Source organism: Muntiacus reevesi, chromosome 1, assembly GCF_963930625.1.
Source record: "Muntiacus reevesi chromosome 1, mMunRee1.1, whole genome shotgun sequence".
NCBI lineage: Eukaryota > Metazoa > Chordata > Mammalia > Artiodactyla > Cervidae > Muntiacus > Muntiacus reevesi.
In genome coordinates this window covers 45452526-45478094 of record NC_089249.1, presented here as the reverse complement: position 1 = coordinate 45478094, position 25569 = coordinate 45452526, and the positions used below count along the sequence as shown (strand labels likewise).

Below are 25569 nucleotides of genomic sequence, written 5' to 3'. Positions count from 1 at the left end.
TTTTTATTTTAAATGTTTAATTTGCAATATATACAATACTGGGATTGGGGTGCTTTCCGGTGGGAATGCCACCTCTGTCAATGTGCAGTAAGGGTCAAGTTCATGAAGAGATTCTTTAGTGGTTCTCAGAAACTCGGTGCCTTCTGAAAACTCTCCATATCCATGGACTGAAACCATATCCATGGACTCTGTCAGTCTGTATACAAGTGCATCTGCTTTGAGAGACTGGGGCAAGGATTCTGTGCTTCAAGGAGGATTCTGTGCTTCAAGGAGGATTCTGTGCTTCCAGGGGTTTTCCCTAGTATTTCTCTTTAATCAGTTGTGTAAACTAAGCTGCTTCTTACAGCAAGACTCTAGTCCTCATTCCGGTAGTTCTTCTGCAAAGTGGAAGGAATCCAACCGTTACTGAGTGGACTTCTGCCACATAGAACTGTTTCAAAGTTCCTTAGTTTCTAACTGAATTCCACTGGCTTTTGGGGAAAGGTACTGTGTTATTTAGATGAAAGCATCCATGATATTTAATTTGTCACTCATAATATGGTTTTGTTCTATGACATTGTGGACTGTTGTCCTAATATATGAGCATTTCTCTTCTTGTAAAGCAGACGCAATAGAATTAGACTGCATCTAAGCTTCAAGAAATACGAATAATGCATTTAAATCTCATCATTGAATGAAAAGAAACCTTTGAATGAACATAAATTTCTTTCATATTAAAGATGGGGAAATTAAACGAGGGCTTAATAATGATGGAAACTGACTGATCTGAGTTTACCTGGTTCATGCCAGAACCAGTATAAGAATGCAGGTTGTCTGAATATTGTGTTTCTTTTACTCTTTTCTGTAAACCATCAAGTATACTTTATACTTGCCTATTAGATTTCAGGTCCGAATTCCCTTCTTCAGCCCCCAATCAGACTATTCCAGAATCCATCTGCACGATAATCTCTAGATTATAGTGATGAGGATGAAAGAAGTAGCAACAGCTCCAGGAACTTCAGAGCAATGATCCGGTTTCATGTTAAGCTAATTAACTTGTGGAGGTAGAGGTGGGCTAACCCCATTACTACCACAAAGAGTAACTATGTAAGACTTTCTAGCTCTGCTTGGTGATTGAATAACTAACCGCATGAAAAACTGAATACCTTTATACCTGGTGTATTCCTCTCTCTAGCCTCAGCTTCTGAGCTTAGCAGAAGACAACATTTTGGGTCTTTATAGTATGACTGAATAACTCTTGTCTCTGGAGTACTTTCTAGAACTATAAATTTACCATAATCCTTCTCATAAAGAGAGCATATGAAGAAGCTGAGCCCAGAAGAATCGATGCTTTCTAACTGTGGTGCTGGAGAAGACTCTTGAGAGTCCCCTGGACTGCAAGGAGATCAATCCAGTCAATCCTAAAGGAAATCAACCCTGAATATTCATTGGAAGGACCGATGCTGAAGCTGAAGCTCCATCACTTTGGCCACCTGATGCAAAGAGCCGACTCATTGGAAAAAAACCCTGTTGCTGGGAAAGATTGAAGGCAGGAGGAGAAGGGGACAACAGAGGATGAGATGGTTGGATGGCATTACTGACTTGATGGATGAATTTGAGCAAATTCTCGGAGATAGTGAAGGACAGGGAAGCATGATGTGCCGCAGTCCATGGATGTAACTGAGTGACTGAACAACAGAAAGAGGACATACCAGGCAAAAGTTAGGACAATCCAGCAAAATAGTAGGAGTAAAGAGGACCACGTAAGTGAATGGAGAGTTAATCTAGGAAATGCTTGAATGTAAAATATTGACCGTCTATGGTTAGTTGAGATTGACAGTGATAACATCTTCCTCCCTAAGATCTATCTCAAACAGATTCAGTAGTTAATATTTTTAATAATTTTATTCAAGTTTATTTTCTCTTGACATTGTACATAGAATGTTTCTATCTAAGTGACATGTTAATCATTTATCTACCAGGTCTATGATACGGAGAAGCAGCAAAACTATGCAACACTACAGAAACTATATGTTACGTACTGAAAAATGACAGAAGCAGGTTAAAAAAAAAAATGAAGAAGTAGGGGCAAAAGCTAGACATTGCAAAGGGATTGGTTTAAGAACTACTTATGTCTATGGGTTGGCTGACAATGGTTGGACAAGGAGTTCCCTCCCACCCACACATTCTTTCCTTCCTCTTCCTTGTTGATCACAGACCACTGGGTCCCTGCAAATTCACATTGTCACAGGGAGGAAGGCGGAAGTAGTTGGAGCGTCGGAGTCGCCTTGGGGGCAGACCAGCCTTCTGACGGCAGAGTTCATCTAGAAGAGAAGCAGAGCATGCTGAGATGAGAATGTAGGAAGGTGGCCAGAGCTCCAAGAGAAGAGAAGAAACAGGAGACTGCAGGGTGGTGCAGTGAAAGGGTTGAAGAGAAATAGATCAGGATTAGAACCTGGGATCTGCCACTTACTAATTATTTACTCCCTACCAGAAAGATTCTTGACTTTTCTGAACCTCACCATCCTTTTCTGCAAAACAAGCATTGAAATACCTGCTTCAAAAATGTAGTTGAAAATGAAAGAATGGATGCAAAAGAACTGAGCACAGGTGGTCAGTAAATTTTTCCTTTTCACACCTTGCTCCCAATTCTTCTAATTGTGGACTTATTAAACAGCAGGGGGAAAAAATGAGGTCCAGTCATTCAAAAGTGTTTACTGTGTGCAAATGGCTAACTTTAGCAAGTCCCCCGAGACACTTGAAAGTGCCTCGAGTCCCAGATACTCATCCTCAGTGTCAAGGTGCTTCCCTTGCAGGTGGCTTGCACAGCCAATGAAGGCAAGAGGCAAGTTTCCTTCTGCGAAGTTAAGTACAGCTCTTACTCAGAGGGGGTTGGTGCAAGGCCGGCAGCTGAGTCAGAGTGGCTTTTGCATGTGGTGACTTTGACGACGGTAGCCATCATCTGGGGCTGGGCCAGGGGAAGGTGAGAAATAGTGTTTTCACACCATGCATAGTGTCTAACCACACATCTGGACTCTTGTAATTGTTTTTTTTTTTTTTTTAATAAAATCTTTCTACCTTGCTCGACTTTTGAAATTGCACAATAAGCAAGGGGAATGGTTCTTGGAATTGGTGGACTATTGAAAAGGTAGCCAGTGTTCAGCCAATGTCCAAGTGATTTTTTTATGTATCCAAATGTTATTAGTGGCTTTTTCTAAGTTAGTGGCTTTTCCCCTCCTGGAGTTATGAACATGGCTGTAGGACTAATAGAGACTGTTATTTGTAATAGTTGACTTGGCCTTTCATATCTGATGAATGATCTTCAAAGTAGCAGAGCATCTGAAAGCATTATCTATACGTAAGGGAAGATGGGGGTTTCTGTCTAGTTGGAAAGAGATTTAGTGGTTCTTTCTTAAGGGTTATCAATTTTTTAATGTTAATAATGGAAGATAATTGTTTATGATGCTGTGTTTCTGCTATACAACAAAGTGAATCAGCTATGTATTGTTTAGTCACTCAGTCGTGTCCAACGTTTTGTGACCCCATGGACTGTAGCCTGCCAAGCTACTCTGTCCATGGGATTTCCCAGGCGAGAATACTGGAGTGGGTTGCCATTTCCTTCTCCAGGGGATCTTCCCAACCTAGGGATCAAACCCGAATCCTCTGCATTGGCAGGTGGGTTCTTTATGGCTGAGCCACCAGGGAAGCCCAATACGCATTCATATGTCCCCTCCCTCTGCAGCCTCCCTCCCTCCTCTCATTCCACCCCTCTAGGTCATTACAGAACACAGAGCTGAGCTTCCTGTGCTGCATAGCCACTTTGAGGGTTATGAATATACCAAACATGGTGCTTGCTTTATATTGTTTATTGCGGTAACTAGGTGGAGCAGGAGCTGATGGAAGTCTAAAGAGAGCAGCCTAAAGCCCTCCTTCAAAGCCAAATCTTGGATCTGTTAGCACCTTGCCCCAGTTATCAGTTGCTCTCATTATTGTTCCTTCCCATCAAAGCCAGTCTTACCTTTCTTTTTTTTTTTTAAATATTTATTTATATTAATTTATTTGACTGCGCCGAGTCTTAGTTCTGGCGGTATGTGGGATCTAGTTCCCTGAACCAGGAATTGAACCTGGGCCCCCTGCATTGGGAACTTGGAGTCTTAACCACTGGATCACCAGGGAAGCCCCCAGTCTTACCTTTCATAGCTTCGTGTTCTTTACAGACAAGACGGGAGCAGATCTCATTGTTGATGACATACATACGCCGTGAACTGCCATAGATCCAATATCATGGTGCAAGAAGAAGATGGAAAAGCATTGAGAGGGAGAACTAGCCTCGGCCTGAGATGCCTCTTTCAACTCCTGGAAATACCTGGATTTCCTTAAGTATTTCAGACTTCTCACTCCCACTCCCACTCAAGTAGTGTAGAAGATAGAATGGTATCGATCACTCTTGTTGGTTACAACTTTGCACATTCCACCTAGACTCAGGCTTTAATACTTCCCACACTACTCCCTACTATTTTCTACCTTCACACTTGCATCTTCAGCTCCAGCCTATTTCTCGGATGTGATAAATTTGATAAACCAGTGTTTCCCTCATGACCATGCTATCCTTGCCTTCAGCATCTACATTTGTTAGTCAAACTGTTCCGTGTGCCTCAATCCAGACTCAAGGTTCTTTTTTTCTTCTATCATAATACACTTCCCATTACTTATTTCTCAGGTCTTAAGTCTATTTGCTTTTTTTTTTTTTTTAATTATTTTTATTTTTTTTTTAAGTTTTTTATTTTGTCTTGGGTAGAGTTCATCACAATAATGTGATAGTTTCAAGTGAACAGCAAGGAGACTCAGCCATAATATACACGTATCCATTCTCCCCCATGACATTGAGCAGAGTTCCTTGTGCTATACCTTAGGTCCTTGTTGGTTCTCCGTTTTAAATACAGCAGTGTGTACATGTCCATTCCAAACTCCCTAACTATTCCTCACCTGTATGCTTCCTCAGCAACTGTAACTTGATTCTTTAAGCCTGTGCAGACTCTAGGTTCTAATTGGCACCTCCAGAATAGCTAAAAGGGTGATGCTTAAAACTTCTGCCCCGCTAGAGACTGAAATTCCAGAGTGGGTGCTCATTAAATAGTTACTGGCACGAAAGTGCTATCATGGGTGGCTCTCTGGGTGATATGGGACCCGTTACCTGGTGAAGCATATCTGATGGAGGCATTGCTTGATTGGCCGATGCACGGAGTAGAGTCTTGTGCAGGCGAATTTCTCATCCCGACACTCTGAAGATACCCACCGTAAAAAACACATGGTTAGAGGAATGGAGGAGGGGAGAGAGAGCTGGGAAAACCTAGAGTCGTCTCTACAGAGGATCACTGTAAGCTGGGGTATGTTCTTCCTGTAACCAATACGAAGCAATAATGCTGCTGTTTAGTTATGTCCGTCTCTTTGCGACCCCGTGGACTGTAGCCCTCTAGGCTCCTCTGTCCATGGGGATTCTCCAGGCAAGAATACTGGAGTGGGTTGCCATGCCCTCCTCCAGGGTATCTTCACGACGTCAAACCCAGGTCTTCCACATTGCAGGCAGGTTCTTGGCCAGCTGAGACACTAGGGAAGCCCACAAAGCAATAATAGATGTTGGCTAAACAATGAAATTTAGGTGCTTCCCTACCTGAAAGGAAAGAGAATAAAATAGTCCCTGTGGGTTCTTCTAGGAAAAAGTCCTTCTAGGGTTAGACAGGTGGCAACATGAAAGATGAAATGCTAACAGTCATATTCTGAAGAATTTGAATTCTAAAGTGGGTCACTATTTCTCTGTTCTGGTGGTTTTTAACCCTAGCTGCACAACAGAATTATCAGTATGTTAGAGAAAGCATGATGTCTACAGTAATGTTGAGTCCTTGAGGTCACTTCCCGACCCACTAACAAACAGATTATGTTCATAGTTAGTTTATGGAGAGGACTGTTCTGGGACCATGCAATAGTGGTCCCATCTTTTCCCCATGACCTTTAGAACAGGAACTCATAGACAGTGAGGTAGGGTGGGAGGGATATGAAGAAAGCTACAAATATTCTTTGAGAAAGAATTAGAAATAAAACTATAAGATGTACCAAGTATTCTCACAAGAACAAAGAGGTTAGGAATCTTCAGGAAGACAAAAAAAGCTTAAGAAAAAGACAGACAAAAGATAATCATACCTGTGGTGGTGTTTTTGTCGTTGAGTGAGGCTGAAAGGCGGAAATTTTATTCAGTTATTACTGGTTCTAGAAGTCACTGCCCTGTAACTGTCATGTTGCCTTACTTGAGACCCACGTGTGTGCTCAGTCATGTCCGACTCTCTGTAACCCTGTGGAGTTTAGCCCACCAGGCTCCTCTGTCCATGGGATTTTCCAGGAAAGAATACTGGAGTGGGTTGCCATTTCCTTCTCCAGCGGATCTTCCCTACCCAGGGATCGAACCCGCATTTCCTCCATTGAAGGTGGTTTCTTTACCACTGAGTCACCAGGGAAGCTCCAATCCTAACCTAGGGGCAAGTTAAATACTGACTGAATTTGTAGAATGGAGAGTCAGTCAAGGAGTAAGGTGCATCTTGAAGAAATGGACTAACCATGGGAGTTACCTGTAAAATGTTATCGAAAGGGTTGCTAATAGGATACCATAGGAAGAATGCTAGCCAGGTGATCTCATCTATCCCCGATTTCTTTGTTTCTGCTCCACTGGGTCTTAGGTGCAGCATGCAGGATCTTCGCTGGGGCATGTGGACTCTTAGCTGTGGTATATGGGATCTGCTTCCCCTACTAGGGATCGAACCCAGGCTCTCATGTTTTCAATCGCAGGTTTATATGCTGAGAATTCTCAAACTTCTATGTCTAGCTCAGAACTTTCTTCTAATAAGCTCCAGGTCTACAAATTCAACTGCCATTTTGTGGAAGAGCTCATGGATTTTTTTTTTAAAGATCCTTTCATGTCTCAAACTGCCTTCTTTCCCTTCACCAATTCAAAATGTTCAGTGAATGGTGCTACCATCCACCCAATAGCTACCATCTATCTAATAGAAAACTGGACTTCCTCTCAACAGTCTCCGCTCCCAGATAGCTCATTTCTCTCTCATACCTCTAACAAGATAATTCAGGCCATCATATTTTATTGGGCCTAGGCAACAGCGTTCTTTCTGGCTTTCCAATTCAATAATCTGCTTAGAACTTTCCTTTGCATGAACTGTTCTCTGGCTGGTTTTCATTTCCATCCTAAGCCTTTGCCCATATTGTTTTCTTTACCTGAAAGCTCTTCACCTTTCCATTCATTTGATTCACTTCTATTTGTCTTCCAGGAGTCAACCCAGTCAATGTGCCCTTCAGAAAAGCCTTTCCTAACTGTCAATACTGAATATAGTCAAGGACTCTGAGATTTCACAGGTTATTTTGCTTGATTATATATTTTTGGTGAAATTGAATAAAATTATCCATTCCTTTGTCTATCTCGTCTATTAGACAAAAGATGCTTAGAAGAAAATCAGTTTTGTTCACCTTTACCTTTACCCATTCGATCTTGGAAACTTGGAGAAAAAAATCAAACCTCGGCAGTTTGTGTATCAAGCCACAGTTCTTGCTTGTTAGGGGATCAAACATGTCATTAATTTAAATCAAACTGTTACATGTCATTAATTTACATTAAACTGTTGGACGAATGTGCTGCATAACATGTGGTCCTAATTAGGGTTCTTAACCAGCTGTACTGTCTTCCATCATGGGTGTTGCGGCAAGCTTTGAGGTCCCAGATCTGCACTCACCCAGGTCATCGGTGGAAGGCTTGATATCAGCCAGAACTGAAAAGGCACAAAACAGTGATGTGAGAAGGGTTCCGGGTTGACAAAGGGGAAGGCAGAGTGCAGGAGGGAGAATGTGGGTAACAGGAAAAAGCTGAGGCAAGGGCTGGGTTTCTATAGTGTGTTCAGGGAAGAGAGTTCATTGAAGATAATTTTTCTTGAGTATTATTTGGCCTGTTGACATTGGAAGTCTTGATGTATGTTTTTTAAAGCTATGAATCCACTCTGCTTCCTCTTTTTTAAAGGGCCAGGAAGCATCTTTTCTTTCATCCCCTTCCCAGTGATAAAAATTATGAGATTAATTCAAGAGCTAGAATAAATACTGTGACTATTAACATGAAATGTGCCATTTTTAAGAGCTGGAGTGAAACCTACCTGTTTCATCTGTAGCGGGATCATTCACCAGATCTGTAAAGATACGACAGATGCAGGGAATGAAAAATGCATCTGAAAAATGATGACCCAATAGGAGGCAAGATTGAAGCGAAAGAATGCGGACTCTTGGGGGGAAATAAAGAAAAGGAAGTGGCAAAAAAAGTGGGCATGTTTATAGCCTTGGTGGCATCTAAGATAGACTCTGAATCCATCTCTCTCTTTGAATAATATTTATTTGGCTGTGCCAGGTCTTAGTTGCAGCATGAGAGGTCTAGTTGTCTGAGCAGGGACAGAACTTGGGCACCCTGTATTGGGAGCATGGAGTCTTAGCCACTGGACCACCAGGGACATCCCTGAAACTCTTTTCTAGTCTTCCTCTTACTTTATACAGACATCATCCTGAATCCTTCTATCCACAGTGTGACAGCAAGGAAATAAAAGAATATCTTACTAGGATCTTCTGTGAATGTTTCTGAAGTCACTGTGGTCACATCATCTGCATAAAAACAATCAGAAAACACTTTCTGAGCATTATCTGCCCCTCATCCCCCACCCCTGCACTCCCAGGAAGTGAAATTGTCAAGCACAGAAGCCATCATGTAGTAAGATCCTAAAAGGAGTTTTGTTTCCCAACCAAAGTCCTTTCCCCTGTAACCCAAACAAATGTCACACTTTTCCTACTCCCATGAATATACTCAAACAATCCTAACCCTAGACTGTCCCTTTCCCATTGTTCTTATTTAGAGGAATGAATGAACTATGTGGCCATCAGATAGTCTACTGATTAAACTTTGGTTCAGCACTGGACTGCAAGAATGACTTCATCCTAACAGATAATAACCGACACAGCTAGTTAGGGATTACTATGGGCTTGCTTTACAGATGGTAAAACTGAGCATCAGCAGAATAAATAACTCATCCAAGGTCATAGAGCTTGTTGATAGTTATTATGGGTTGATGACCTCTTTGTGATACTTATTTAAATGAAAATTATCTTTCTCAAAAAGACTGTGATTTTTTTTTTAATCTTTTGACTGTGCTATTGGGCATGTGGGATCTTAGTTCCCCGACTAGAGATTGAACTGGAATCCCCTGAAATGGAAGTGCAGGATCTTAACCACTGAATCACCAGGGAAGTCCCCAGACTGTGATTTTTGACATGCATGATTTTGATATTTTTGGTTATCAGTCTGATGATACTCTCTACACAGTGCTCACAAGAGGTTACATTGGTCGTTTTCTGATGCTCACAGTGATAACTGAGGTAGAAAGAGAGGAGAGGAGAGGAGATGCTTTGCTATTGATCCTTGGAAAGTAAAGACAAAAAGAGAAGTAAAAAATGGTCCAGCTCTTAAGATGGAAGCTATTTGGATAAACTAAGAAAACTTCATCTGAAACTGTACATAACAGCAACTCCTGAAACAAATAGTCTCTGCTTTAACAAGCAACATAAAAAAGTAGTGTGAAGAACTAGACATTTAACAAACATCCCATCTGTAATGAACATTCACTGTGAAAGGCTTATAGTCATTATTGGTTTTATCCACTAGAGGTCAGCAAATCCACATAATACTTTGCCTTGAGGTCTGCATCCAAGTGTCAGATTTACAAACTGGTAAGAATAGCATTTTTATAAAGCATATCAGAGTTACTGATCCTTGTACTAGAAGCAAAACACAAAACATTTTAAAGGAATTTCCCCTGTTTATTCCTCACCTCATCTTTTAGAAAAAAATTCCAGATAGAGAGGCATCAGATGGGACAGGAAACTTTTATTATATCATTTTAACACTTTTTAATATAAGCTTTCTTCTTTCAGAGCAGATTTTGATCAAAGGAATTCAAGTTTGCTCCAATCCCACAGGATAAATGAAAAACCACTGACCCGATTCATTCCAGAGGCTGTAAGAAGGGAGTGGATTTTCTCCGGGGTGTAGCCAATTCCTGTCCTGTTTCCATTTCTCTCCAGCTACATTCCAGTCCAACCACTCACGGAAATAGAGGAAGCAGTGGGTGAACGAAGGGTTTGAGACTATCCTAGCTGTGTTCTTAGAATTTCAGGCGGGGTACTAGTTTTCTGTATATCCCTCATTTACCCACCTTTTCCATGAGCTGCCTCCATAAAAGCTTTACTAAGGACTTATGAATGTTTTCTGAGAAGGAATCTTATGGAGACATTTTCATCAGCTCTTAAAAAATTTCTGCTCAAAAAGCATCACAACGTCATAAAACAGGACTGGACCTTAACCAGCCCAAAGAAAGGAATTTGGATTTTCAGTTGTGCTAGTGCTGGGACTTCCCAGGTGGCTCTCGTGACAAAGAATCTGCCTGAAATGCAGGAAACATGGGTTCGATCCCTGGGTTGGGAAGATCCCTTGGAAGAGGGAATGGATGCCCACTCCAGTATTCTTGCCTGGGAAATCCAATGGACAGAGGAGCCTGGCGGGCTACAGTCCATGAGGTCACACAGAGTCAGACACAACTGAGCATCTGAGCGCAGCACAGCACAGGGTTGAAATGAAATCTGGGTTCAAAAACGTAAGGATTCAGACCAGAACAGAGAAGGTTTTTCTGTATTTTCATTTCTTCTACCAAGATGCCCAGTAAGAAATTATATTGTGAGCCAGTATACACATACAAAACTGAAACAAGAGTAGAGATAATACTTTACTTCTGTAGTCTACTTGCAGTGTACTCTATTTTTATTTATCTTCTAAGAAATAGTTATTTTGGCTGGGCAAGATCTTAGTTGTGGCTCTTAGGATCTTTACTTGTGGCATGGGGGTTTTGGTTCCCTGACCAGGGATCAAACCTGGGCCCCCCTGCACTGGAACCATGGAGTCTTAGCCACTGGACCACCAGGGAATTCCCCAGTGTACTGTTTTTATTTTAGTCTATCTTCACTCATTAAAAGCACCAGTTGTGACCTACTCATTAGATCTTTTGACTCATTAAAGGGTTACATACTGTAGTGCCCTCAAGGGTTGGGAAAAGCAAGAGAAATTATAATTATGTTGGTGCCTAGAGGCAACTGCAGATGTTGAATCGAGCTGAAGGAAGTGGATCTTTGGAAGCCAAAACTTATGGATTCTGTCTCATTGAGCCACAATTTCTCCATAGGACTGGGAAGACTTCTTTTTCTGTCTGCATTTTAGTTTCTCCACTCTTACATAGATAGGAAAATTCTATTAGGAGTAGTGGGCGTTATCTGAGGGTGTGGAAATGAGATGGACATAGAGCAGATTTGAGTGAAGTTATTTCAGTAGTGAATGAGAAAGTTTTATGAATGGGATGACAGGATTGTTGACTTCAATTCTATTATTTCACACACCGTGGCAGTGCCACTCTGTATGGTATGACAAATTCTTGGAACTCTGACCATTTGGCTACATTGTCCTGATAAGAACCCCAACAGAGCCCAGATCCACGGGATCACCTACCTCCTCGCTGTCCGCTGACCCCTAGGGGTGTCCGGCCTGCGCAAAGGAAGGAGACGTATGTGAGTGCGTCCAGCTCTATGCCACATAAAGCTTTTCTGAGATGAACCAGAAAATGATGGGAATGTTGCTGTACTTTATCTTGCCATGTCTTATTTCTCTTACAGCTCCATACAGAAATAGGCAGACTGTTAGTGCTACACACAGACATGGAAACACTCAAAGGCAGGAGACTGCTGAGCACTTAGGGGAGCTCTGCGGGGCCCCGACTCAGGAGGCCTCTTGCTCTCAGTCCATCCAGAAGGGGTGGGGTCCTGGTCCACCCACAAGGCAGCAGCCCTTCCTGGTGGCCTGTCCTTCCGTCCCCACAGCCAGCCCCTCCAGCTACACTACTGTGAAAGGCCCAAAATGATTATCGCACAGTCTGTGTTTGGCAGAATAAGAAAGAAAAAAAAGAGTAGAATTTTTTCTGTAGCCAGTCGTCTAGTTCAGTTTTGTGCAATCTATAAAGGTCATTTTCCTTTTGTCTATAGAGGTGGCAACATCTTCTGTGTGCATGTGAATCTGTTTATGTGAGCCTGGTGCTTGTGTTTGTTAGGTTAATATATCCCCACTGTTTTCCTTCACAGTTTAAGACGTGGTGTGTGCTCAGTCACTCAGTCTGACTCTGCGACTCCATGGACTGTAACCCATCATGCTCCTCTGTCCATGGGATTCTCCAGGCAAGAATACTGGAGTGGGTTGCCATGCCCTCCTCCAGGGGATCTTTCCAACCCAGGGATTGAATCTTCATCTCCTATGGCTCCTGCATTTCAGGGCAGGCAGATTCTTTACCGCTGAGCCACCAGGGAAACCCCTTCTTCACGGTTTAAACATGAGTTTCTTGTGAGGTGGTCCTTATGTCTGTGTACACAATTGTATACATCAGCTTCTCCTTTTGGTTTCTTTTTTTGGGGGAAGGAGGGCGGTACTGGGATCTTAGTCCCCTGACCAGGGATTGAACCTGGGCCATGGCAGTGAAAGCACTGTGTCCTAGCCACTGGGCCACCAGGGAGTTTCCTCCTTTGGCACTTGTTTCGCTGTTTGTATATTTGTGAGAGTGGCCCTCTTGGTTAATATGCATTTGTGTGTATCTTAGTTTTGCTTTAATTCATAACTCTCAGGCTGTCTTCCCCCAGATCTGAGGTCATTTCTAATCACATCCCTCTAACCGCAAAGTCTGTTCTTCTCTTCTCGCTCTCATTTTTTGGTCAGGTTGCAAGGCTTACAAGACCTTAGCTCCCCAGCCAGGAATTGAACCTAGGCCCTTGGCAGTGAGAGCACAGAATCCTAACCAGGGGACTGCCAAGGAGCTCCCCATGTCCTTTTACGTCTCTTTAATGGGCAATTCTAGAATTAAGTAGCAAGCATCTCTCCTCCCATTCCCCTTCAGCCTCCTTCCATCCTCCCTCTAACATACACCTCCACCCACCTCTGAGGAGCTGACATTTTAGGGAGAAAAGAAAAAAAGGTAGAGACTCACCAGAGGACATGATGAGGGCGGTGAGAAGCAGGAGCACTTTGGGTCCGAAGAACACCATGTCTGACAGGTGAGTGGGAAGAGTGGAGACTGATCAGCACTTCCGTTCCAGGCAAGCATATCTTAGGATTTCTTGCTTCCCCAGGTCTTTCCCGCTCCCCCATAAGTCTCAGACCCTTCCTCTCTTTTCTTCCAACACTTCTTCAGACTCTCTTCTGTGATCATTTGCCATCATTCTCACCCGTTCTTTCCCAGTAAGTCAGGAAATTTTATACTCTGCATGGTTCATGATGGGCCCCCCATCCACCCCATGACCTCTTTAAACCCTAGTATCTAAACTTTTGTTTTGATATCTGTAGCTTTTTTAAAAAATAATATCTGCTCATCTTAGTGTCTCCTCATTTGAATTCCATGGATAATTGGGATGTCTGTTCAATTCTAAATCAGTGACATTCTCCATTGCCTGCTTCCAGCCCTTTCACACACACACACACACACACACACACACACACACACACACCCTCCCTCTGTCTATTTAGGGTTTTAGACAATCCAAGCCACTCACTGTTGATGGTTCTCTGCTCTTTCCACCGAGTCCTTGGGTTGTTGAATGTGTCTCTCTCCTCTGTTCCACTTTGACTGGGGAGTAAGATGAACAGGGCCACTCCCTGGAAAGGACTTCGAATTTGGCCTACTCTGAAACAATGAGATGAGGGAGAGCGAGTAAGAGAGAGAGAGAGGGAGGGAGGGAGGGCGGGAGGGAGAAAGCCAGGCTAGAGGAGTCTGATTCAGTGCTACTATGATGCTGGGAGGAGAAGGGCGATGGGGTTTTGCAGTCACTCACACCCTCGTTCCAAATGTTATGATCACACTGCTGAGAGATGGTGCTGCTCCCTTGACGGGTTGGCTCAAGCTCATATATGCCTTTCTTCCATGAACCACCATCTGGCCCCAGTCTCACTCTGTCCTTGGGTTACTTTTTACCTAAAGAGAGGAAAAAAAAACAAACCCGCGGAATCCGTTTCTGTGTCTCTGGCTGTCTTCCATATTTGAATCATTCTTCCAATCCCCTTTCTCACTTTTGTCTTTTTAGAATTCTACTCCCTCAAATTTCTTTGTTTCTTTGTGTGTCTCTTTTTTCTTTTCCTCTTTTCTTGATCTGCACATTTAGCCTCCCCCCACCCACCCGCATAATCTCATTTATTGCCACATCCAAGCAAACACAGACACCACATGAGTTTTGTCCAGGAGAAGGGCTGACTGTCTTAGGGTTGGAGAAAGTTAAGAAGTGTAGGACCCTCATCCTTTTGTAATGTGGAGGAGCTCCATGAGAGAAGACGCCAGCCTTAGGCTGTCTTTTGGTTTTGTTTAAACTTATGTTAAGAATCTTGGTTTCTGGACTCTTGAGGACAAAAATGCCATCAGAAGGCCAACAAAAATTGGGAGCCAAGTTCATTCTGCTTGCTTTATTTCCTATCATATCACGTAATATGTATATAACACTTTCTCTGATCCAGGAGCTATAAAAACTTTGTCTTTGCTCTTATTCCTAGAAACTCTCGTGCTTAGACCATTACAACATCTCCACTTCAACAAGAATAAACTTGAATGACAGAAATGCAAATCTGAAAAATGGTTGACTTTAGGTGCACTAGCAGGGTGTCAAATTCAAGTTATCTGTTAGCTTCCTTAGTCTATATTCCACTCCCTGGACAGCTACATTAGAGAAGCATACAGGTAGACCCCGGTGGCTCAGTGGTAAAGAATCTGCCTGCCAATGCAAGAGACTCGGGTTTGATCCCTGGGTTGGAAAGATCCCCTGGAGAAGGAAATGACAACCCACTCCAGTATTCTTGCCTGGAGAATCCCATGGACATAAGATCCTGGTGGGCATCAGTTCCATGGGGTCACGAAGAGTTGGACACAACTGAGCAACTGAGCACCAGCACCAGCATAGGTAGACAGAGCAGGTAACATTAATGGATTACAGACCAGAAGAAAGAAGAGAATTAATGATGTAAGGGAAGAAGGGAGGAAGGAAAGAAGCGGTCATGAGGACGGAAGAGCTGTGGACATAGAAATAAGCAAAATAGCACCTCTGGTTTCTCTTTGGGAGCTATACCTGCTCCATCTCTGAACTATGCGGGTTCTGGTCAGTTCCCAGAACAAATCTGTGGACCAACCCAAATCTTCCTCACCAGCCTGGTCCAAAACTTGATCTTTTTCCATCTGCTCCATAATGAGAGTGCAGAGGCTGCAAAACAGATGTCTGGGGAGAGGCAGAGCAAAGAAAGGCAGGGTGGTGGGTGTGGGGAAGGAACGAAAGCAAACGCAGAACAGAAGGAACGACAGCAGACGCAGAGCAGAACTCAGGCAGGATACACAATAGAGGGCCTAGAGCCACACTCATGTTTTCCGTGAAGCACAGACAGATGGAGGAACTGAACTCGGGCCAGTCATTTGGCAGGGCAGGCAATGACCTCAACTTGCTGGCCCAGCCAGAGACTGTAAGACTGTATCTCCGGAAAGCCTCCCCAGGCATTAGGAGGGGGCGCTCTCCTGGGGTCCCAGGGGGCGGGGAGTCTGAAGTTAGAGCAGAGAAAACAGGGACAGAATGTTCAGAGCAAGCAGAAGGAGAAGGCAGGCAGCGAGTGGGACCTCAGAAGGATGGGAGGGGGGAAGCTGGAAAGAAGGCGGGAACTAGTGAAAGCAGAAACCACCCTGTATTCTTGCCGGGCCTTCAAGGATGTCGTTTATTTGCAAGTACTTGGGTTGATTGCTTATTCATGGCAGCCCTGGTGGCCCCTTCCAGCACAGGTCCCTATCTGTTTTCAGAGTCTCCACTTGGACCTTAGAGAGCTTCAGATTTACTTTTCTCTGGTGGTTATCATTATAATTACATCAAGTCAAAGTCAGCACCCATGGCCCAGGAATGAGCAACTGCCATCCAGAGACGTGAGCTGAGACTCTCCTTAGGGAAGACCACCCTGGGCTGCAGTCCTTATACTCATCCAACACAGGCTGGAGCTGCTGCAGGTCCAGACACTGGAAAAGCCTCCGAGGAATTGACTGGCAGCTGCAGAAGTGACTTAAGACAGGCATTCTCATGTTTAAGAGGGCCAGGAAAATACAGGTTTTCAAAAGAGGTCTCCAATCGGTGGACAATGGGTAAAATGCAAAGACAGAGAAGGGAGGAGGAGATGCAAGACAGTGTGCTGGTTTATTCATCTGTTTACTGGCCTATGAAGAATACACCCATTAGCTGAAGGCCTCTGGGCAAATGTACAGAAACGTTATTACTGCGGTATGATCCAACTAAATTAAAGCCAGGGTCTAAACACACACACAGATCCCATAAAAGGGAGGAGAGGAAAGGAGGAGGGTTATATGAGGTGGGGATGGGGGGTGGGGGAGTGCTGTGTGTAGCAGAATGAAGCAATAAAGCGGTAACGGCCAAACCTAAGAGATGGAATCAGTGAAGGCCTTCAGAGCCAACAAACGTATGTCTTCTGAGACCCTGGGCTAGGGAGAGCCTCCCTCGTCTTAGTAACCGTGCACCTCTCTAATACCCTGCTCTTTACACCTCCATGCCTTGCACTTTCTGTTCCTTCCTTTCTGAAATATCCTTTTCCCAACTCCAGTAAGTGCCTGCGAAAGTGTTAGTGTTAGTCACTCAGCTGTGTCCTACTCTTTGCAACCCCATGGACTGTAGCCTGCCAGGCACCTCTGTCCTTGGAATTCTCCAGACAAGAATACTGGAGTGGGTTGCCATTTCCTTTCCCAGGGGACCTTCCCGACCTAGGGATCAACCCTGTGTCTCCTGCATTGCAGGCAGATTCTTTACCGTCTGAGCCACCAGGGAAACACAAAAATAAATGCCTATACGCACATCAAAACCCAGCAAAAAAGACTGCTTTTCCCGGAAATCTTTCCCTGGTCCCCTTTGCTTCTGAAGAGTTAATCGGGGACTTCCCTGGCAGTCCAGTGGTTAAGACTTCACCTTCCAATGCAGGGGCTGCGGGTTCAATCCCTGGTCTGGGAGCTAAGATCCCACATGTCTCGAGGCCAAAAAACCAAAACATAAACCAGAAGCAATATTGTACTAAATTCAATAAAGACTTTTAAAAATGGTGCACATAAAAGAAAATTGTAAAAAAAAAAAAAGGTCAATTATTCCCTCTACTGAGCTACCTCCATTTTATTTTTATCATTGTGGCATCAGCTTTATTATATTCTTTTGCCTGTCTGTCTTCTTGATTACACTGAGTGGTCCTTACTCCGCTCTGGCTGACATAATGATTAGCATAAAGCAACTCAAAATTTGTTCATTTGAGTTGAGATGAAGACTTGGAAATATTTTCAGATATAAACATTCAAAAACTGAATTAAATGCAAAAAAAAAAGTTGAGGGGAAAGTTCTAGAGAAGAAAGTAGTTTGAGAGGATACAGGAGTTCAGCCAGTAAAATAACTAACCAATGTTTTGATCCAAAAGGAGGGGAATAGAGTTAGAGGAAACAGGTACAGATATCAGGCAACGATTATTCCAGAAATACAGGAATTTTGGCAGAAGGGCTGTAAAATCAGTGCACGTGAGCCTGCGCGCGGAGGTTCCTACCGTCGCGGAGTAGGCAATGGTGGTGGTGGTCTGGGGTCTCCGGCTCTGACGGGTCGCCCCAAGCGGCGGGGCTGCCTGGAGGTCTGTGACCACATCACCTGCTTCTCAGCTGTCACCGACGGAACTGATAGAAATGCAGAATGATCTCTTTAACAAAGAGAAAAACAGGCAGCTGTCACTCACTCCCCGAACTGAGAAGATCTAAGTGAAACACGTTGGGAAAATTGACCCTGGCACTATCTTTGTGTTGAATAAAAACGTTTCCACTCCTTATAGCTGTGTCATGCATTTCAGTGAGTGGTACTGAGGGAAGTCTATTCTGGCTCTTGTGGATGGACAACCTTGGGACATGTATAAACCTTTGACCAAGTCCTGTGAAATTAAATTTCTCACTTTCAAAGATGATGATCCAGGAGAAGTCAATAAGGGTTATTGGCGTTCTTGTGCCATGATAATGGGCTGTGTGATAGAGAGGGCATTCAAAGATGAATATGTGGTCCGTTTTGTCAGAGCCCCAGAAGTTCCAGTAATCGCTGGAGCCTTCTGCTATGACGTCGTTTTGGATAAGAGACTTGATGAGTGGATGCCAACAAAAGAGAACCTGCGTTCTTTCACAAAAGATGCTCGTGCTTTAATTTATAAAGATCTTCCATTTGAAACCCTGGAAGTTGAAGCAAAAGTGGCATTAGAAATATTTCAGCACAATAAGTATAAAGTAGATTTCATAGAAGAGAAGGCATCTCAGAACCTTGAGAGAATAGTCAAGCTACACAGATTTGGTGACTTCATTGATGTGAGCGAGGGCCCTCTTATTCCAAGAACAAGTATTTGTTTCCAGTATGAAGTGTCAGCGGTTCACAATCTGCAAGCCACCCAGTCGAGTCTTGTATGAAGATTCCAGGCTCTCTCTCTACCTGTGCACTTAAGAGCACATTTTACAATATGAAATAAATTATTGGAAAGGTCTCGGAAAATGGTAACTGAAGATCAAACTAAGCCTACCGAGAAGAGGTAGAACCTAGTTACTTCCTCAAGTTTAAATATGTATAGTAAATTAAAATAAAAGTTTTCTATGGAAAAAAAAAAATCAGTGCACGTGAAACATATGTAATTTTATCAACAATGACGAGTGCTTCTGTCTCATCATTTTCAGATGGTGTGGTGGCCTTACACTCTTCCTCTTGCACCAATCGCGCAAACATAAAATACTTGATCCAGGTTGAGAACTCTGTTAGGTTTCCTGAAATGGAACCCACAACAAATAACTTTGAATAACTGATAAAACTGGCTGTAGACACACAAAACAGGACAAATACCTTGTTCACTGATAGGAAATCTCTATCTTCTCATTCTACTCATCAGGAAAGAAATGAAAACAAAGTCTGGAATTCAAAAATATGAAAGACATCCAGGAAAGCTCAATGTATAATTTTTTTTAACGCAGTGTTCTTATTTATTTTTTGGTCTTTGTTGCTGTACACAGGCTTTCTCTAGTTACAGCGAGCTGGCTACTCTCTAGTTGTGACGTGTGGGCTTCTCATTTCGGCGGCTTTTGTTGCAGAGCATGGGCTCCAGGCCAGGGCTTGGGACTTGTGGAGCAGCCGCCTAGATGTCCCGTGGCACTGTGGAGTCTTCCCGGACCAGGGATCAAACCTGTGTGCCCTACACTGGCAGGCGGATTCTTTTTTTTATTGGAGGCTAATTGGTTTACAATATGGCAGGCGGATTCTCACCCACTGCACCACCAGGGAACTCTCATGTATGTAATTACTCTCAAATAGCGACAGCTAGTAAAATCAGTGGACATGGCACATTTATATGACTGATATGTTTGCATTTTAATAGACGGTATGAGCCAGGACAGCTATAGGATGGCCCTTGGTCATCCCCACGTTCTATTCCTCACCCTACGTATACTACTAGCAAATAAGATAAAGCAGAGGCAATGGGCTATATCTTCCCAGAAGAGATTACAAAGAGACTCCAGCTTCTAGGGCTGGTGCTCTCGATGTCTTGCTTGTTTTCCCTGAGCAAAGCCGGCTGCCGCTGTGAGTCACTCTATACAGAAGCTCGTGGCCAACAGTCGTGTGAATGAACTTGGAAGTGGATTTTCTCTCAGTTGGCCTGGAAGACTGCAGCCCCAGCCAACACCTTGACTATAGCCTAGTGAGCTGCCCTCAGCCAGAGGTACGCAATAAAGGCTGTGCTTGGCTTCTTAACCAACAGAAACTTTGGGGAAATAAATGTTTTAAACTGCTAAGTAGATAAGAATGTGTCATATAACTATTGTATCTCCAACTAAATAGTATATAATGAAATCACATTAATACAATTATCCTATTATGAAATACTAAATTAGCTAGTATAATACATATGTTCAGTTGCTCAGTTGAGTCTGATTCTTTCCAACCTCCTGGACTGTTGCCCACCAGGCTCCTCTGTCTATGGAATTTTCCAGACAGGAATACCAGAGTGGGTTGCCATGTCCCTCTCCAGTGGATCTTCCCGACCCAGGGATTGAATCTGCATCTCCTGAATAGGCAAGCAGATTCTTTACCACTGCACCACTTGGGAAGCCCTAGCTAGTATAATATGTTGGCTATTAATATATACTAGCTTAAAACACTAGTTTTAATATACTAGTGTTAATAATACACTAATGTTCATGGAGCACTTACCATATGCTAGGCACTGTGTTAAAAAGTGTGATTGGGCCACATAAATTAAATACATCCTTTTGAAATTGGTACATTCATAGGAAAGCGTAGAGAAAAGGAAGGAGAGAGAAGAAAAGGAAGAAGAGATAAGGGAGAACAGAAAAAAGAGGGTGGGAGAAAGAAAGAAATCACACAGAAACCATAGAATCACCTTTAATATTCACTTTGTATCAAGATTTACTAGGGACTTCCCTGGTGGTCCAGGGGTTAAGACTCTGCTTCCAAAACAGAGGATGCAGGTTTGACTCCTGGTCAGGGAACTAAGATACCACAATCCTTGTGGCCAATAAAATAAAATTAAAACTAAAAAATCAAAGAAGACTTTCTATAATTTAGTACTACAATTTACTTGAAACGTAGAAAATCTTATGCGCTTCCATAGAAAAGAATCAAACAACTAAAACATCTAGTTTGTAGTAAAGAACCAAAGGAATTTGTTACTTTGCCTGGTGCAGAAAGCCTGAGAGAGGAACTTAATAATTTTTTAATGGATACTATTTTGAAGATTTTGGTAGCTTCATATTTATCACTTCCCACAAAAATTAGGATAGAATAAAAATGAACTTCTTTTAGAGGTTAGCTTAAATGATATCTTGGAGAGATTTCCTGAATAAGGCCATGAATAATTTTCATTTAATCAGTCAACAGACTTTCTATACTCCAGCCATTCTGTTAATATGCAGTTGGAATAGAACAGAAATAAAACAAACATTGTTTTGCTTTTATATTGCTCACAACATTTTTTAAGGAAAGTTCTAGAAATTCTTTGGGATAGTGGAGTGATTTGATGTTGAGGTATTTCTAGAAATAGAAAACTGAATTGAATGATTAGTAAAAGTTAGACCTGAATGTCATGACAGGAAAATTGGAATTTGCTTGTTTTGGTTTTTTTTTTAATTAATATAAAAAAATAAATTACTTATTCATGGCTGTGCTTCTTTGCTGGGCGGGCTTTCTCTAGTTCTGGTGAGTGGAGGCTCCTCTCTAGTTGCAGTCTGCAGGTTTGTCGGTGCTGTGGCTTCTCTTCTTGCGGAGCAGGCTCTAGGCATGCAGACTTCAACAGTTGCATCTCCGGTGCTCTTAGAGCACAGGCTCAATAGTTCTAGCGCACAGGCTTAGAGGCATATGGGATCCTCCCAGTTCAGGGATCAAACCCACGTCTCCTGCATTGATTGGTAGGTGGATTCTTTACCACTGAGCCATCAGGGAAGTCCTGGAATTTGCTTGTTGCTGGGTTCACCGGCACCCCTTGCATTATCTGGTATGAGTGAAGGGGGCATTCAGAGCTATCCTGAGATGGACTTCTGGGTTGGGCAGAAGTACAGGGCTATCTTTCTTATCTTGAACCTTGATAATCTTTCCATTTGAGGATCTTTCTCCCTAGTTCCCCTAAGAGTGATCTTTAACAAACCACACCAAAACTCAAGGTCTTGAAAGAAAAAACAGTTTATTATTTTCCATGATTTTGTACGTTGATCAGGCAGTAAGTCTGCTTGACTTGGTGTTGGCTGACAAATCCCAAATGGTCTCACTCATGGCTCTCTGGTGCTGGCTGCCCATGGAAACGAGCCTCTGATGGGGCTGCTGGCAAAAGCCTCAGTTCTCATCTGTGTCGTTTCTACAGCTGACTCACTTGGGCTTCCGACAGCATGGCCTTGATGGAGAAAAGAAACATCCCAAGAGGCAAAGGAAGAGGTGCAGATCTCTTAGGATCTCCCTCACTTTGTTTTCAGTTTTTTTATTTTTGGGCTATGCTGCTGGGCATGAGAGGGCTTCCCTCGTAGCTCACTTGGTAAAGAATCTGCCTGCAATGCAGGAGTGAAGTGAAGTCACTCAGTTGTGTCCAACGCTTTGCGATCACATGGACTGTAGCCCACCAGACTCCTCTGTCCATGGGATTCTCCAGGCAAGAGTACTGGATTAGGTTGCCATTTCCTTCTCCAGGGGATCTTCCTTACTCAGGGATCGAACCCGGATCTCCCACCTTGTAGGCAGATGCTTTACCATCTGAACCAGCAGGGAAGTCCACAAAGAAGGAGACCCGGGTTCAATTCCTGGGTTGGGAAGATCCCCTGGAGAAGGAAATAGCATCCCATTCCAGTATTCTTGCCTGGAGAATCCCATGGACAGAGGAGCCTGGTGGGCTACAGACTGTGGGGTCGCAGGAGTCAGACACAACTTAGGGACTAAACCACCACCTGGGCATGAGGGATCTTAGTTTCCCGACGAGGAGTCAAACCCGTGTCCCCTGCAACAGAAGCATGGATTCATAAACACTGGGCAACCAGGGGAATTCCAAGTCTCAGCCTCACAAGTTCCCCAGCATCACTCCCACTATATTCTGTCAGGTAAAAGAAGTCTGCAGGGTCTCAATTCCAAATTAAGGGAAGGAGAAACAGACTTCACTCCTTGATGAGAAGAGTGGCAAAAAAAAAAAAAAAGTGTTGCAGGGCTTCCCTGGTGGCTCAGACGGTAAAGAATCCATCTGCAATGCGAGAGACCTGGGTTTGATACCTGGGTAGCGAAAGTCCCCTGGAGGAGGACATGGCAACCCACTCCAGCATTCTTGCCTGTTGAATCCTCATGAACAGAGGAGCCTGGCAAGCTACAGTCCACGGGGTTGCAAAGAGTTGGACAAAAGAGGAGCTAAGCACTGCAGAGCACACATGTGTCACAAGGATAAATGGAATCTTTAACAGATTAGCTAAGAGCCAAAGAACATTTGTGTTTTGCCCTTTCCCTAAAGCCCAATTACCTCTCATCACAATTCTAAGGACCTCTTGTAGGCTCAATAAGATAGAAAAAGTTCAGCCTTTGGTTTCTGCAGCATCTGACACTGTTCTGCTTACCCTTCATTGCTGGAAGTGTTCAAGTTTCTTCCCCAGACACCTGTCTCTTGACTATACCCCACTCCTGTGTCTCTATTTACATCTTTTGCTTCTGCTTCCGGATCTATACCTCAGTCTCTTCTACACCTGAAAGCAAAATAGGCATCTCTAGTTGGATGTTTCATTGGCACCTTGAGTCCGTCAGGCTTTATCTTAGAGAAAGCGGGATCATTTAAGCAGAAAGGGGCAGGTGGGGGCGGCAGAGGTGGGGAAGCTAAAGAACAGACTCCTAGCAGTAACCTCCAAGAGACCAGTACCTATCTTCTGGAGGCCACCTCACATGCTGAGATGTCACCACACAGTCTACAGGAGCACAGGCTCTGCTAGAATCCACACTAGCAAAATGCATCTTCCCTCCCTGCCTCTCTCTTCACTTGTGTGGCTTTCAATTCAAGTCTTCTCGGTTGCTGGAACGTAAACCACATTTAAACTCTAGCTCTAAGAGGGTCTAGGGTATGTAGTTTTTAGTTTTCCACCCTCTGCAATACAGGAAGGTGCCCAAGAAAGACATGTGAACAAATGTAAAGTAAATTGCCTTATCTTTGCATATGGAAAATTGAATCATTCTCTGCATTGGTGCCCCTCTCATTCTAGAACTCTGCCACCATCACCCAGATGAAGCATGTGAGTCATCCCTGAATTTCTCCCTCAACCTGATTCCCAACACACACACACACACACACACACACACACACACACACTCACACACATACACATACATCCTCTCTTATTTCCATCACCACCCCAGTTCAGTCCAGTCATTACTCTAACAGTCTCAGCTCATCTCCCCGTTTCTTCACCTTAATTGGTAATACAGAGGACTATGAGTAATTTTTCTAGCATTACTCAACTTAGGTCATCCTGACTTAAAAACCTCAGAGGCATCTCATCATCCTTAGGACACTCATCACCAGGGCTCCAACCCACCCACCCCGAACCATTTTGCATATTTTTGCACATTACTTTCGGACCACACTGACTGACTGACGGTTCTGCAAAAGCTTCAGGCTCTCTTGTTGCTTCTAAGCCGCTGTACATATTCTGTTCATTTGTACCACCTCCACTAAAATCCTTAATGTACCAATTTAGCATAACAGCCCTTATGTTCATCTGGCTAATTTCTACTCGTCCTTTTCAGCTCAGCTTTGGATTGTTTTCCTGAGTGTTTCCACCACAATGTGGGCTTATTGTGGGCAGATGCTTTGCTCACTGTTGCAAGCCCAAAGCCAAGCCAGGGACTCCTATTTGTGTCTCAGAATACGGATGCCAAGTGTAGGAGGGAGAAACTGTATTTCCTAAGACAGAACACAAGAGGGCGACAAATCACTTCTCCAGACCTGCTCTGACGTTTGGCTGAATTTTCCTACCCCTCATTTACTATTCCAACTGACTGTTGACATAGTTCATGTAGCACAACTCTTGAGCTGTGCCCGACAGGATGAAAGATTCCTAATGACTCAGAACTGTACTTCATTTATATTCTGGCTGCCTTCTCAGTGCCAGGCACTTCACTACCTACTGGTAGTTAAAGATGAATCAGTCCCAAGTCCTCCATTCAAAGAATCTAGTGGGAAAGAGAAGCGAACTTAACCTTTTTTATTTCCAGACATAGGAAAACACAACTCATTTTTTTTTTTTTTCAGTATCACTGGCTTCTTAAAATGGCAGAAAGGTTAACTATTGGGTGTAAGTAAGACTGAAACTTAGGGGCTTCCCTAGTGGCTTCAGTGGTCAAGAATCTGCCTGCCAACGCAGGAGACACAAGTTCGATTCCTGATTCGGGAAGATCCCACCTGCTGCAAAGTCACCAAGTCCTTGCATCACAACTTCTGAGCCTGTGCACTATAAGAAAAGCCACTGCATTAAGAAGTCCAGACACCGCAACTAGAGAAAGCCTGCATGCAGCAATGAAGATGCAGCGTAGTAAAAAATAAAAAACAAAAGTAACCAAAATAAAATTATTTAAAGACAGAAACTTAGACTTTCCTAAGTGACATGTTTGAAAAGCATAATCACCACCAATCCAGCTAATTCTACCCCAGGTAATTCTAGGATAGTTGGAGAATTATGCCTCATCCTAAGCCCATTATTCGCCCTCCCCATTTTGAATAGACTTTTTTTTTTTTGTCCATAGCAGTTTTTATGTTCAGAGCAAAACTGAATGGAAAATACAGAGAATTTCCATATACTCCCTCCCCTACATACTCACATC

At 43.3% G+C, this 25569-nt stretch overlaps 1 protein-coding gene and 1 pseudogene across 6 annotated transcripts; one reads left to right on the top strand and one right to left on the bottom strand.

Annotated features, from left to right (window-relative positions):
• Nucleotides 1–1869: 1869 nt before the first annotated feature.
• Nucleotides 1870–14094, bottom strand: MFAP5 (microfibril associated protein 5). 6 transcript variants are annotated; one of them, XM_065941823.1, is made up of 10 exons: nt 13981–13995; nt 13702–13832; nt 13140–13199; nt 11621–11656; nt 8632–8676; nt 8181–8213; nt 6178–6207; nt 5174–5261; nt 4171–4244; nt 1870–2303 (listed from the first exon to the last, which is right to left on the bottom strand). In XM_065941823.1, exons 3-10 carry the CDS (start codon nt 13195–13197, stop codon nt 2191–2193), a joined length of 477 nt encoding a protein of 158 aa, XP_065797895.1. In that variant the 5' UTR covers nt 13198–13199; nt 13702–13832; nt 13981–13995; the 3' UTR covers nt 1870–2190. The 6 variants fall into 6 exon arrangements, with proteins under 6 accessions (XP_065797895.1, XP_065797863.1, XP_065797906.1 ...); XM_065941791.1 differs by lacking the exon at nt 13981–13995 and adding an exon at nt 7770–7805; XM_065941834.1 differs by lacking the exons at nt 6178–6207; nt 11621–11656 and adding an exon at nt 7770–7805 and having other exon boundaries at nt 13981–14094.
• A 3674-nt stretch (nt 14095–17768) lies between these two features.
• On the top strand, nt 17769–18767 carry LOC136167974 (large ribosomal subunit protein mL39 pseudogene; annotated as a pseudogene).
• Nucleotides 18768–25569: the final 6802 nt, after the last annotated feature.